Raw genomic sequence first — 16,056 nt, 5'->3', positions numbered from 1 at the left:
TATGATTTGAGGGGGCATCAATATACAAAATGCAACTTATGTTGACAATAATTCCCAAGTACATGAAGGCAGCAATAAGTTATCATCTGGGAAATAAAAAGTGTATTAACTCTTGACAATTCTATCAAGTAGTTAGTTAAGAAAAAGAAAATAAGTATTATAAAATATATAATAATTATATTATTTCCAGTTACTTCTCCTCCTCTGCAAGTGCATTGAATAATGGTAAACATACTTTAAATTTGTTAACACTTAAAAAATCTTGCAAACTTATTGCCTCGGAAAAATCTTGTTAAGGTTACTAAGTATATTGAAGTTTTCATGAACTGGCTACTGGTTAAGCTTAAATATATTGAGCAGCATTAACTAGATTCTTCTGTGGCAATAAGTTTGCAAGATTATTTTAGTAATGGAAACATACTGAAATTTACAGTTAGTATACACTGCGGTTCAAAAGTTTTGGGTCAGTTTAAGATTTAATATTTTATTCAGCAAGGATGCATTGAATTAATCTCATGTTAAAGTAAAACGGTTTTAATGTTTTTTTTGTCTTTTTAAATCCTTCAAATAAATGATGTTCTTTTGAACTGGCTATTGTTCAAAAAAGTACCGAATAAAGTATATAATGTATTAATGTGTCAAATATTAAGCAGCACAACTGTTTTCAACATTGATAAATAATAGAAAATGCAACATTTCTTGAGCACCCACATTTTAGCATGATTTTGAAGGACCACATGATTCTGAAGTCTGAAATAATGGCTGCTGAAAATTCAGCTTGGCCATCACAGGAATAAATTTAAATATAATAAATATGAAATTCCCTTTTAATAAAATATGGTAACACTTTATTTTAAGGTGTCATTGTTACACAAGTTACATTTACTTACTATTGTAACAATAAATTATGCATAATCACGTGCAAGTAACTCTAAGCCAAACCCTAATCCTAACCCTAACCATGTAGTAAGTATCTGTAGTCAATTACAGTTTAATGTGTTTAAAAATGTGCTTAAACACATTTCTTGAAATTATGCCTCTTTTTTGTGAAACACAAATCCATAACTTCTAACTCAACTTCCTATATTCAGGTCAAATGAAGCTCTCCACTCAAAACAACTCAATCTTGCTGAAAAACCAAACTTTGCTCTCAGACATGACACACAAACCATCAAAAAAAAAAACACACACACACACACACTAAAACAGTTTTACACACTGATGAGATAAATTCAAAACAATACTACAAAAACCAGTAATAAGTTATGTTGCTTGTGCTTTTTTAAAAATGGCGTTATGGTTTTGAAATTTTAGTTCAAGAGCCTGCTTATAGTGTTTTAGCAATCGAGAAAAACTGTAATATGACTCAGTACTTAAATGTATAATTACACTGTAATAAGGACACCTTAAAATAAAGTGTAACCTAAAATATATTAAAATAGAAAAGTTATTTTAAATTGCAATGATATTTTACAATATTACGGTTTTATTGTATTTTCTTTTTTTTGATGCAGCCTTGGTGAGCATAAGAAATTTCTTTCAAAAACATTTAACTGACCCCAAACTTTTCAGTCAGTGATAGTGTAAATGTAGCATGTATCTTTTATCTGAATAGAGATGTACTATTTCTATGTTTAAAAATTGCACAAGAATACTAATTCCAAATATCGCCATGGATTCTTTCTCTCTTTTTTCTCTCCCTCTCTCTTTCTCTTTGATACATATCTCATCAGATTGAGTTGTAGGGTTCAGATCCACTCTGTCCCCAAACTAATTTAATCTGACCACCTTTATAAGCTTTACAATCTTCTCAGATCCTAGATCTGTATTACAGATCATGCTGTTATGCTGACAGATTGGCTCATCCCAATGCAGGGAACATACATGAATATCCCATGACCCCCAATCAAAATTCAAGAGCTCGTCTGTATGGATCTCTTCTGTAAATGTTTGATGGATATACATTAAAGGTGAAGTGACCCCTGAGATTCACAGTTTTAATGAACAGAGCAGAGACGGTACGCTGAGGGACTATTTTGCCCTCTCTTCTTCTTTCATCAGTTTACTTTCCTACTCAATCTTTTATATCTTCCCAGTTCATTCTTTCTATCTCTCACTCCAATATTCTAATTCCTGTCCCATTCCCCATTTCCCCCATAACCCAGTTTCTCCCCGCCAGCTTTTTTTTTTTCATTCTCTTTCTTTTCATCATCTTTTTCACCAACTCATTCCATCTGTGGAGATGATGGTAAGTTCATGTGTTTTTACACCAGCTGCTTGTTTGCTACACAGTGACAAATGGGTGTCAAACACAAAGCCATTGAATTCACTTATAATATGACATCTCGCCTAATATATCTGTTCAATTTCACAGCCCAAGCTTTCTTGTTTAAAATCTTAATTATTTTGTAAGGCCAAAATTTAGAGGCAGCTCTCAGTTTTTGTGAGTCGAGAAAGAAGGACACAGCAAGAGTTCACACCAGTGAAACCTCATTTACACCCATTTACAATGCAGATGAGAGCAACTCTGAGAGACCTGCAGATTACTGCCAAAACAGCTACAGGCGAAGGTTACACATGCATCATCACTGAGCAATAGCATCACTATCTCTGCAGTTCTGCCTCAATAGTCTGCTTCCTGTTTGATGAAGTCATGAGACCAATGAACAAGTGATTAACTGCCCAACATAGACAGAAGCCATTCGATATCTGTCTGGCTTTGTCTTTTTAAAATTTGACCTTTGCATATTTGCATAAAAATGTCATATTCACTACCGTTTGGGGTTGGTAATATTATTATTTTTTTTGTCAGTTACATTAAAAATCAAACTACAATGTACTCAACTCCTCATAGACATTTTTTTGGCACAAATAAAGTAATAAAAACTGCAAACTGATTTGTTATAAAATTGCATGATGAACTGGAAAAAAAATGCATTGATAAAATGAAATCATTATCACTAATTTTCATGTCAGTGGCGTTACTGCTTCCTATTAAATTTAATTAGGGGTAACACCAAAACTGCATTGCAGCATATGGTACATTAGCACTGTTTTTATTCTACAGACAAATTAAATTAATATAGCATGGAAGATTTAATGTAGGATTCTTGTTTAGTTTTTTAATGCATTTATTTGATCAAAAATACAGTAAAAACTTTGTTGAAATATTGTTAGAACTCTTTTCTATTTCAATATATTTTAAAATGCAATTTATTCTTGTACAGGTAATTCAGGATTCCCGCTGGTCCTTAAAAAGTCTTAAATGTAGGTGTATCAAATTTAAGGCCATAAAATGTCTTAAATTGTAGAAGAAAGTGTTAATTATGATTTCAAGAGGTCTTAAATTTGGGGATGGAAAGACCAGAATTGCAATATAGCTTAATGTGACGATTAAACTTCAACTTCTTTTAACTTCATTAAATAAACATGTGAGCTGCACAGTCCGGTGCTGTGCTGCTTTGTGTACTGCCATTACCGGGGAAACAGTTATATTTCTGCCGTTCCTAAAGTGTCACCTGCTGGCAGAGATTGATTGTGCATTTTCAATAAGGCTGTTGCTTTTGTTCAGACCAATATGAAAATCGACCCATATCTTGCAAACACTCTGCAAACACACATAGCTGTAAATATGAACTGGTGGATCGTTAAGAAGATAATGCATTATAAAAATCTAAACAGTAAAATGTATTTATGTTATTTAATTAATATAATAATTTATTGATAATAATTGTTTAAATTAATATAATAATTAATACCTTTGACTCATCCATGTTCTTAAAAATGGTTTAAAGGTTGAAATGTGAAATGTATCATTTTGTAAAGCTTTTTGTTTTTGTGAAAACTTGTATCCGAACTGTAAATCATGCTTTTTGCAGTCGTATTACAGTTTAATATGTTACTAGACATTGCCCTACCCCGCTCATTTGGTATTAATTTTATTTGTGCAGGTCTTAAAAAAGGTCTTTAAAAGTCTTAAATTTGAGCTCAAAAATCCTGCAGAAACCCTGTAATTGCAAAGCTGAATTTTCAGCAGCCATTACTCCAGTTCTCAGTCTCATTATGATCAATGTTGAAAACAGTTGTGCTGCCTAATATTTTTGTGAAAACCAATTTCTTTTCAGAATTCCAAAAACTGCAGCTTGACTACACACACAAAAAGAAAACCTGCTGTTTGATTATAACTGCAAATGTTAATCAGCTTTTTCCTTGATTTAAAGTTAATATGGAATATGTATGTGCAAATTCTAATGCACTTTTCCGTCTCTCCTCCTATCTTTTTTCAAGGCGATCCAGTCTGGTTATTACAACAAAGCTCTACTGGGGTGGAAAGTGAGTAAACTGTCATTTTGCCCATTGTGGATGTCACGTCATGTCATGTGTAGCGTTTGGACCAATAAGACACACAATAATTTCTTATATTTAACAAAAAAATCCCTAACACGCCCTCACTCCACCAACAAGGCAACTATGAGGGTCTGTGGACCCTTCCCCCGAAATGCAACTAATGGTGCTTTTCCACTGCATGGTACGGCACGTGCCGTACTGAGCCGTACCGAGCCGAGTCGTACCACACAGTGGAAAAGCGCCATAACACCTCAAAAAGGCAGAACAGGCCTCTGGTTCCATGGCAACCAAAGACAAATCATCTGATAACACTAGTTTTATTGTTCAAAGGAATGCGGGCAGAGCAACTCTCACTCCATTTCCCCTTAGGAAAGACACAAAATGCCCATAAAAACGGACTCTTCTCTAATTAATTCATAAAAAAACCTTTCTGTGAATGTACACACATATCTTCAGGTCATTGTGTATACCATTACTTTTCTTGTATATTGTCTTTTGTATTTTACAAATACAAATTGTGTTTTATGCATGTGTTATGATAGATTACTAGTTCATATAACCTCACCTATATGATGTTTGGTCTTTTTGAATTCTTCTTCTGATGATCTAAATGACAGTTTGTATTATATGTTGACTCTCATGCAACATATTATTGTTCTAAGAATTTTTTGTAGTTTTTACATCAACACCCAATCGAATTACATACGCAAAATACCATGCTCTAAGACAAAGAGTCATAAACTTTCCCTCCAAAAGTGCAAGTCACCATTGGCTCTTTGACCCCCGAGAGGTGTGACCTCCACAGAACTTAAAAGGCATCACTTCAGTGACCCGCTGCCTTTTTTTAATCTCTTCTCCCGTCTCTCATCACCTTCCCGTCTTCTGGTTGCTAAGTCCCAGAGCCAGTGCAGCCGCACCTGGCAGACCTCGACACAGCTCAGTCTGTGTTTCTGTTAGATTCTGAGAAGATGAGGATGTGAGCTAGAACTCTTCTGGAACCCTTAAGTTTGTGCCAGGCTTCGGCCTTGTCTTTACATTCACCAACGATCCTAGGAACTCAGCTGATGTCTCTCTTAGCTCTACTTCAATTTCCACTGGGAAGAAACTCCCAATCACCATCGAGTTAGAGCATCTTTGGATTTCATCACTCTTCAAACCCGGAAGAACGTGATCGCATGAAACCATCAAGACTTTCATCCGTACATTCGTCAACGACCAAGGCAATGCAAATATCGTACATTTAACTAAACAAAACAGAGGATTAGTATAAGCAATAGACCCTGTTGTAAAATGGTGCTGATGTTTTCACTCAAAGGTTTACTGTCTCCTTTTCCAAAGCTGTATTTTCTTGTTTCTCTAATGTCCATCCAGTCTCACTTGCCCTTCCCCCATGTATGAGTGATTGTATGTCTGTTTGTTTAGATTAGTTATGTGTGTCAGTGCTTAGCTAATAAACTTATTACATGAGTTTCTGATCCTGTAACTGCTTGTGAATAATGTCCCTTTACGATTCTGATCTAGCTACATGTTCTAATGCATTAAAGGGGTGGTTGACTGTTTTTTTTCTAGGCTTGATTGTGTTTATGGGGTGCAGTCTAACGTGTTTTGGTCTTTTTGAATTCTTCTTCTGATGATCTAAATGACAGTTTGTATTATATGTTGACTCTCATGCAACATATTATTGTTCTAAGAATTTTTTGTAGTTTTTACATCAACACCCAATCGAATTACATACGCAAAATACCATGCTCTAAGACAAAGAGTCATAAACTTTCCCTCCAAAAGTGCAAGTCACCATTGGCTCTTTGACCCCCGAGAGGTGTGACCTCCACAGAACTTAAAAGGCATCACTTCAGTGACCCGCTGCCTTTTTTTAATCTCTTCTCCCGTCTCTCATCACCTTCCCGTCTTCTGGTTGCTAAGTCCCAGAGCCAGTGCAGCCGCACCTGGCAGACCTCGACACAGCTCAGTCTGTGTTTCTGTTAGATTCTGAGAAGATGAGGATGTGAGCTAGAACTCTTCTGGAACCCTTAAGTTTGTGCCAGGCTTCGGCCTTGTCTTTACATTCACCAACGATCCTAGGAACTCAGCTGATGTCTCTCTTAGCTCTACTTCAATTTCCACTGGGAAGAAACTCCCAATCACCATCGAGTTAGAGCATCTTTGGATTTCATCACTCTTCAAACCCGGAAGAACGTGATCGCATGAAACCATCAAGACTTTCATCCGTACATTCGTCAACGACCAAGGCAATGCAAATATCGTACATTTAACTAAACAAAACAGAGGATTAGTATAAGCAATAGACCCTGTTGTAAAATGGTGCTGATGTTTTCACTCAAAGGTTTACTGTCTCCTTTTCCAAAGCTGTATTTTCTTGTTTCTCTAATGTCCATCCAGTCTCACTTGCCCTTCCCCCATGTATGAGTGATTGTATGTCTGTTTGTTTAGATTAGTTATGTGTGTCAGTGCTTAGCTAATAAACTTATTACATGAGTTTCTGATCCTGTAACTGCTTGTGAATAATGTCCCTTTACGATTCTGATCTAGCTACATGTTCTAATGCATTAAAGGGGTGGTTGACTGTTTTTTTTCTAGGCTTGATTGTGTTTATGGGGTGCAGTCTAACGTGTTAATGCTTCATTTTTTTTATTTTTTTTTAAAGCAGTATTTTTCACATAATTTACCTTTATTCTACACTGCTCTGTCCCTTCTCCTCTAAATGCGCTGATCATTTCCTGCTTTTATGAAGCCCCTCCCTCAGAAATATGGGATGGGCACTGATTGGTTAGCTAGTCCAGTGTGTTGTGATTGGCTAAAACGCCTCTAGTACGCGTCTAAACATCCCGCCCCTCACCTCAGCGGCATGTGCTCCGGCTTTAGAACATTGATTTTGAAACTTGTGAATCCATTAGAATCGTTAGAAGACAGAATCGCGATTCATATATGAATAGATTTTTACGTGCACCCCTAGTTTTCTCTTCCTCTTCTCTAAAGCAGCGCAACATGGCCCCTTTATTGCATGTTCCCGGGGGCGGGGTTTATCAGGGTTTGTGATGTCTCAAACCCAGGAAGTAGCTCGTTGTAGTCCCTACGCGCTGTTTTTGTAGCCATCAAACTGCCAGAATTTTAAAAGATTTAATTTTAAATATCTCCGTTTGCATTGAACTTTCAGCGCTGCAACTTTGCAGATATTGTTTATTCTCAAACAGCAACAATACACACTAACTAACGTTAAAAAAGTGAAATCGCAATCAACCACCCCTTTAATACTGTAGGAAAGATATTTTCTGTGGCCACAAAAATATCCTTTCTTAGCTTTGATATGAACTTACACTGAATGTTCGCTGGACGAACAGATTGGTTGATGGCAATTTAATTCTGCTACAGTTACTACTGGCAGCTGACATAAATAATTGTAATTATTTATATACATTTCCCTTTTGAGCTAATTTGCTACACATGACAACTTTAATTTCATAACCCTCACACTGTTGCACATTCTAAAGGGCAGCACATTTAACGCAGACATCGGTGGATTCACATATTTCATAAATGCAATTACAAATCTCTGTTTAGGTCAAGCGCTGAGCAGGCGTTTTCTGTATGAGTAAGTATTCTGGAAGTAAGTGAGCAAAAGTGCAGCTGCGAAGCTTGATAAGACTAAAGAAAAGGCCTGTCCCATTCCCCACAAATCCTCTCTCATGAATACTAAGCAGAATTTAAATATGCCAGGGTTTTATTTGAAGTTAAAAAATGAACATGCAAAAGGGCCAGTTTGAAAAAGAAAAAAGATGAGCAAGAAACTGGCAGAAGGAGGACATGTCTTATATGCTAGACTGAACTTAGCTCTGTCTGAAATTTTGCTTTCTGACGTACATCTGTCTCTTTGTGTGTCTCTTTTTCGCCACAGAGCCGAGACAGAACGAGGCCTTTCTAGGAAACACATTATTGAAGGTGAAGTGCACACATTCACTTTTTAAATACTCTCACTCTGTGATCACAGCTTGTGTGTGTGTGTGTGTGTGTGAGACGTGTTCGGCTCCTCGGTGGGCATTGATTGAATGGGTTTAGTGTTAGTGTTGCTCTGGCAGGCAGAACCAACAGTTAGAAGGACTAAAGACAATGTAGATGGTAATGACTTGCTTAACGGCATCAGTAACTGAACACACAATGCACAGAATCAAGCCAAAAATGAACATCATGTGCATAATTTTCCCCTGACTGAATTTCATCTCCAACAGGCACCTTGAATTGTAATGTTACATTTCAGCATACCGTGCTTGCATCAAAACAATGGTTCAACCTATAAGATGTAGGAAGAAACTTTTAAAAGCATAATGAAAATTAAAGGGATAGCTCACCCAAAAATTCTGTCATTAATTACTCACCCTCATGTCGTAAGGCCTTTGTTCATCTTCAGAACACAAATTAAGATATGTTTGATGAATTCCGAGAGCTCTCTGACCCTCCCATAGACAGCAAGGATCCTAACATGATCAAGGCTCAGAAACATAGAACAGAAGTAATGACTTTATTCAATAATTAGTGTCCTCCGCATCACCCTGGCGCCATTTTGGAGAGTATCACATACGTAAACAATGTATGCAACGTATGTACGTGGATACGTTGTTTATGTTCAGATCAAACCGTAAACAACGTTAACAACGTATCCACGTACATACGTTGCATATGTTGTTTACGTATGTGATACTCTCCAAAATGGCGTCAGTGTGACGCGGAGGAGACAAATTGTTGAATAAAGTCATTGTTTTTGTTTTCTTTGCGTACAAAAAGTGTCCTCGTAGCTTCGTAAAATTACGGTTGAACCACTGATGTCACATGGATTATTTTAACAATGTCCTTACTACGTTTCTGGACCTTGATCGTGTTAGGATTAGGGATGGGCGATATCTTATCGTTTGCGATATACCTGTAAAAATTCTCCACACTATAAGAATCCGTCTTCCCGCGATAATAACGATAAAGTCTAGTTGTTTACATATTTCTGTGTAGGACTGTGTGGAGTGACGTGAAGGAAGGCGGACGTGAAATTGAGCAGCTCCTTCTACAATCTGGAACAGGTTTGGATAGGGCTGTACAGTTCGACAAAAATCGGTCTGAGCCTTGAGTAAATGTACTACAGTAGCACGTGTGCGACACAGTTTTACATGTGTATGAGCCGTTTACAAACCTGTTGTCCAACAAAGATATTTTAATTTATTGACATGCTTTTTCTCCATATTAACTTCATAACATAGTTGAGTTTGAAATAACTTATTTTTGTGATCAGACGTGGTTTCGTATCACAGAATAAGGCAGAAATCAAACTATTTTATAGCATTATAAACAGTGATAACGGCTATGTCGATTAGCATTGCATTATATATATACTTTATCCTTATAAAAAATACCCAAGTTGAAGAACACAGATACCATATATTTTGTGCAATCGCATGTTTATCGTCTTCAGGTTTCCTCAGTTAAAATTTCTTTAGCTGCGTTTTATTCAGCTACAGCAATCACTGGATACTTCTTCCTGGAGCATTACTTCTACTACATATGTCGAGTTTATCGCAATAAATATCAGAAATTATCGTGATATATTTTTAAGCCCATATCGCCCATCCCTAGTTAGGATCCTTGCTGTCTATGCGAGGGTCAGAGAGTCAAGTCAACTCAACTCAAGTCACCTTTATTTATATAGCTATTTTAAAAATGCAGATTGTGTCAAAGCAGCTTTACAGTATTAAATAGGAAAATAGTGTCAATAATGCAAAAGGACAATAGTAAACACTGAATTTTCAGTTAAAGGCAGTTCATCATTGAATTCAGTGATGCCCACTCAGTGATGAGAGAGCTCTCGGAATGCATAAAAAAAATGTTCCGAAGATGAATGAAGTTCTGACAGGTTTGGAACGACATGAAAATTTTCATTTTGGGGTGAACTATCCCTTTAAGTAAATAATGAGACCCTTTTATTTGTGGGTGAACTGCTTGCTTGAAAAACTAGTTATGTTTTAATGCATACAGTAGATGCTCTCAGTAGGGTCAGAGTTACATTTGGTGTGAAAGTACGGAAATAATTCCCACCCCTGGCCTAGATATTCAGGGTTGCAGGGAGGATGAATGATTGGTTGTGTGTGCTGTTCCACACTGGCCTTTATTTTTCTTCCATGCCAGCAAGTTTGGGGCCAGACACCTATTTTACAAACATAGAGCTCAGGATACACATGGCTCTCGCCCACCTGCAGCTCCCTGCACTTGGAGCATGTCTGTGAACAAGTCAGCCGTATTATATTTACATCCCTGGATTTGATTGAGTCATTGGTCTGGTCAGGCTGCAAAGCAGACACACATACCCATGCAGATAAGGATGGACTGGGAATTTGAGGCACATTTTTGGCACATAATGTAGGTTTAGACACAGTCTGTCTCTCAGTAAATATAAATATTGTTAAATATTGTATAAATATACAGATCTTGTGTGTGTGGCCCTGTGAAATTAAATGACAGCCCTTCCCCACAACCATGTGACCTTATGTCAGAGGATGACAGTTAAGTTATTCAAAAATACACTAAAAAATTCAGTTCATACATATACTGACTTCTTCTGTGATGAAGATGAGTATGTATAATTTGATATTAAGTAGGCTAAAACATGTTAAAAAACTTCTACCTTGAAAAATATATTTAACACCTTTTTAATGATAATGATTAAGATTTGTACATGTTTTCAAGGTGTGAGGAAAATGTTATTTTTACATGATGTTCACACTTTATGACATTTTTAGAGTCATTTGTAAATTTATACTTTTGTCAAAAATAGTTTTCAAAACCATATGTACCATATGTACGGTACCTGAGTTCATTTCTAAGAGTACATTTCTAAGAACTTAAACTACATTTTTTAAAGATTTGTTTTCCAACTCTTTATCTTGGATACTATTATTTGTCTTTGATGCAAATGTAAAAAGTAGTTGCTTTGTGCATTTAAACTACAGTTCAAAAGTTTGGGGCCATAAAGACATATATTTTAAAGGTATTAATACTTTATTTCTTTAAGAGTTAATTTAAAGAAAACGATTTCTAAAGATTTCTTTTTCAGGTAAATACTGTTTAAAAACTTTATAAAAACTTTATATTCGTCAAATAATACTGGAAAAAAGTATTGCGGTTTCCACAAAAAAATTAAAGCAGCATTGACCACAAATATATCTTGAGCATCAATTCAGCATATTATAATGATTTCTGAAGGATCATGTGACATTAAAACTGGAGTAATGGCTGCTGAAAAAAAAGCGTTGCCATTATAGGAATAAATTACATTTTTACAAATATATTAAAATAGAAAAAAGTATAATATTTCACAATATTTTTTTACTGTTTTACTGTATTTTCATCATATTAATTCAGCCCTGGTATGCATAAGAGACCTTCAAAAACATCAAAAACCCAACAGACCCCAATCTTTCTTACATTGATCTAACCAGTCACATGCACATTTTGAGAAAGAGGGCATAGAGCAATAGCTTAGTTGTGTTGAAATAAACAGAATTATTCTACACTGGGGTATCATGGGAAGGATGTTATCAGTTATGCTGACATTGTTGTGTTACTTTGCACTATATAATTGATCAATCGCATATCTCTCTTTGGCTCACTATGTCTCAAACTGCTGGCAACCACCATCATTTCTTGACTGTAAAGCCTCATCTGACCTCAAGATGCTGACCCTGTCAGAGTGAATCTCTAGAGGTGGACACAGGAGGGAATCCAGTCCCAAACACTCTTCATTACGCTTGACGATCAATCCAGCACTCTGCCGAATTAAAGACAGAGACACAAAGAATGAACGAGCCCTGGGGCCCTGTTCAGGACACACTTGATTACTACACAGTCCACCAGACTCACGCAGCTGGGTGTCCCTCGTCTGCGGTGCTTGATTAAGTGGGGAAAGTTTGTCCTGATGTTATGAGGGCTTGACATTCTTGATGATATGAAGAGTCCTCAACAAACTCTTGTCTGTCAGAGCATGCCACTTTTTAATTAGCACTAACCTTTCCCTCTTGTATAACTAATAATGCTACATTGGAGGATAAACACTAACAGATTTCTTTTTTGAAAGGGAAGACAAACAAATACCCAGACTGACTCACACTATACATCTGGTCTTTCAGGTCTTAAGGGCTCCTTGCAGAGGATGCAGCTGGAATATGTAGATGTGGTCTTCGCCAACCGGCCTGATAGCAACACACCGATGGAGGGTAAGTTTGGTTATTAAAATGAGGGTAAGTTAAAAAATGTGGGGGTTGCCTTAGTAAAAAAGTAATATATTTAAAGTACATTTCTTTCATACTAAGTATAGTTCAAATACATTAACATATTTACCGACATATCACTTGAGACTTACTGATATAAAAAAATATATAATTCAACTTTATCAGGAGTACTAGGCTACTTGTGTACAATGTGCATTTCATATTATTAAGCCTAAAATGTGATTAATGTCACTATTGATGAGGAATGTATGATCTTTGAATAATTTTGGTCTTTAAATGCAATATATTTAAAGTGTACCTGATGTATACTTGCAGTAGTTCCACTTTAGCACAATAAAATATACTTCAGTATATCTTTAGTTGGACTTCAGCACTACTTCCACACAATTGAAGTTCATTAAGTACATAATTAGTTGTTCCAATTTAGCAGACTTAATATACCAAAAATATTTAAATTTTAAAATATTTAGTTTAATATACCAAAAGTACAATTGCAGGATATTTTTATTAAGTACATAAATATGTAAACATATTTGTAGTATACTTGAAATAAATGTATTTCAAATACATTTTAGTATATTTATTTTTCACTAGGGTGGTAAGATTTTTTAATGTTTTTCAAAGTCTTTTATGCTCACCAATGCTGCATTTATTTGATCAAAAAATACAGTAAAACCGTAATATTGTGAAATATTATTACAATTTAAAATAACTCTTTTCTATTTTCAGTGTATTTTAAAATTGTTATTCCTGTGATGGCAAAGAATGTTTCATTTCTCCAGTTGCATGACCCTTCAGAAATCATTCTAATTCTATACTGCTTTTAGAAATAGAAATCTTTTGTAGCATTATTAATTCAGTGTCTTCAGTATCACCTTTGATCAATTTAATGTATTCCTCCTAAATACAAGTATTACTGAACAAAAAATTGTGCTGACCCCAAACTTTTGAACGGTATAGTGCATGAAACTTGTTTGGGGTACATTTTGAAGACTTTAGTAGACTTTGGTAGGTTTAGTCATTCATACAAGTTTCCTCTCAAATTAATTTTCTTGACCTTCACCAAAGCACTTGGGGAAACTCTTTGGAAAGTGCTGAGAAGTTAGCGATCACAATACTGCATCAAAAGCCATGTACAAAAGAACAAGTGTGTCAGACTAAAAGGGTTGGTGTCCTGCAGGCACATCCATCTGAGGTCTAAGTTCTCTGAAAGATATATTCGTGATAACAGGGTTACAATTAAGTGCAGTCCCCGGGGTGCCATTACGGTAATAATTCTGAATAACCAGACTTCTTACTTCTACCCAAAGTACGCAATGCAGCCAGCAGGCTACCACGCTGCTGTTAAAGCTCTGTACTGCCCAAAGCTTCAAGTGTAGTCAGCCTGAAAATCTAATCTACTGTTTAATAATGTGCTTTTGGTACAAACCACAGGATAGCAAAATCTCTTGAACAGTATAAACCGGTTACTAAATAAGAGGAGACAGAGAGAAGCAACTGCACCAAGAGTGATTTGGAGAAAATGTGAGGATAGTGCATTAAAATGAGTATCTGCTGCTGATGCCGTTTTTTTAAATTGACAGTTTTATTCTCAGAAGAGCAAAAATGAGAAGAAGAAAGATAAGTGAGCCAGCCTCTTTGACCTTCAGTACTCATAAAGAAATTACCAGCTGTTGTAACAACAGCTCCTCTCTTTCGTTTATCCATCCTATTATCTCCAGACATATGCTTAAAAACATGCAGAGAAGAGAGAAGAATAGATAGTAGTAGAGGAAGATGGAAAACATGAAAGGTTTTTCTTCTGATCAATAAAAAAGTGTAAAGCCAGAAACAGATGCGAATGCATTGCAAGTTTTTGTGGAATATACTTGATTTGCATTCTTGCATTACTGTAGCAGCAACAGCAGTTTGATTAATTTGAACGTACTCAACAAGATTGTCTTCAAGCAGTTGCACTACCATGACATTATTTGATCTAAAAGAGAAAACTGACCAAATAATCAGAATAATCTTGAATTTACACTAACCCCCTTGCAGCACCTCTAGTGGCAGTGCTGAAGTACAACATATAACTGCAATGAGAAAAGGCAGTGACTTATGAATTACATTGTCCCTGCAAAGCTAGAAGCATTAGTTTCTTATACTTGAGCAAAGTTTCAGGATTTGGAGACAACCATGAAGGAATTCAAGCCAATTTATGATCTTAGGTCTGCTTAGCCTAGCATTTAAATATGCTAGGCAAGTTGTATTGCCTCTTTTTAGCCCTTTTTAAAAATGCCTTGCATAACCAGATATCACTGAAATAGGTGTCCTGAGAAATCATAATGTATATGTGGCCACCCTAAACTCCATAAATGGCAAAAAAGCCACTCTTTAGCCAATCAGAAACACTGTCTAAGTGTAAAGCATTTTTTGGCATTCGGGCTTGCTGTGAGTAAAATCTCATAGCACCTTGTAGAGCCAAAAAGGAGATTTTCGAAAGAGAAAGATTTTCATAGTCCCTCTCTTTTCGTAAACTCAATCAATATTCTCTTGTTAAGGGGGATCGGTATGCTCCTCTGGTAATATATGTACCACTTAGAGCTGTTCTGTTATGTAGCATTTAGGACTTAGTAATATGTCAAAGCTCTGCGCTGGATGCCAAGGTTACCCTGACTCAGCCATTTGTTCCAGACCTCTCTACTTTAACAAGCTTTTCAGCTTTCACTCCATCACTTCTCACTCAGACTCAGAGAATCTAACACAGTGCCTGCCAAATCTTACTTCCCATCACAGTTACATCTTCCCCAAACAAAAACAATTTATTTGTTACAAACTGAAAGGTCATTTATTGCAAACCTACCAGTTCAGTTCACTCATTGATGCCTATGGGAACCTAAATCAATTCCACTGGCTAAAAGAATTTTAAATGAGTGCTCATTCAGTGCCTGATTAGAAACCCTACAAAATCACTTTATGGTGTCTGTCATCTGAAATATGTTTTAGTATATCACTGTAAGAAGCTGTAGAACTTGAAATTAAACATTTGTAGTTCTTTGTGTTTTATGTTTTGTAAAAAAAAAAACTCTTCACGTACTAACTTGGCATGCATCATTTTCCAGCTTAAATAATCACGTGTTTTATTCCTTTTTGCACAAACTGTTATTACAAGGGTAGATTATCCATTAACAAAAATCAGGGGCATAGCCATCATTTCAGAAGTGAGGAGGACAGAGATGTAATATATATATATATATATATATATATATATATATATATATAATAACAACATTACAATATAACATTTCTAATATATAACCTACCAGTCAAAAGTTTTTGAACAGTAAGATTTTTAATGTTTTTAAAGAAGTCTCTTTTGTTCACCAAGCCTGCATTTATTTGATCCAAAGTACAGCAAAAGCAGTAATGTTGTGAAATATTTTTTTAC

The 16,056-nt window shown here is 35.8% G+C and overlaps 1 protein-coding gene across 2 annotated transcripts in view; it reads left to right on the top strand.

Moving 5' to 3' along the window:
- Positions 1 to 16,056, top strand: part of LOC107675612 (voltage-gated potassium channel subunit beta-1-like) — a 116,559-nt gene that overhangs the window by 87,703 nt on the left and 12,800 nt on the right. For both annotated transcript variants that reach the window (XM_016470017.1, XM_016470016.1), the window contains exons 6-8: positions 4,288 to 4,332; positions 8,261 to 8,304; positions 12,528 to 12,614. In XM_016470017.1, the coding sequence (XP_016325503.1) occupies positions 4,288 to 4,332; positions 8,261 to 8,304; positions 12,528 to 12,614 (176 nt within the window). The remainder of the gene's footprint in view (positions 1 to 4,287; positions 4,333 to 8,260; positions 8,305 to 12,527; positions 12,615 to 16,056) is intronic.

Source organism: Sinocyclocheilus anshuiensis, unplaced genomic scaffold, assembly GCF_001515605.1.
Source record: "Sinocyclocheilus anshuiensis isolate Anshui unplaced genomic scaffold, SAMN03320099.WGS_v1.1 scaffold2082, whole genome shotgun sequence".
NCBI lineage: Eukaryota > Metazoa > Chordata > Actinopteri > Cypriniformes > Cyprinidae > Sinocyclocheilus > Sinocyclocheilus anshuiensis.
The sequence above is the reverse complement of the archived record's forward strand: the minus strand, read 5'-3'. Positions and strand labels throughout refer to the sequence as shown.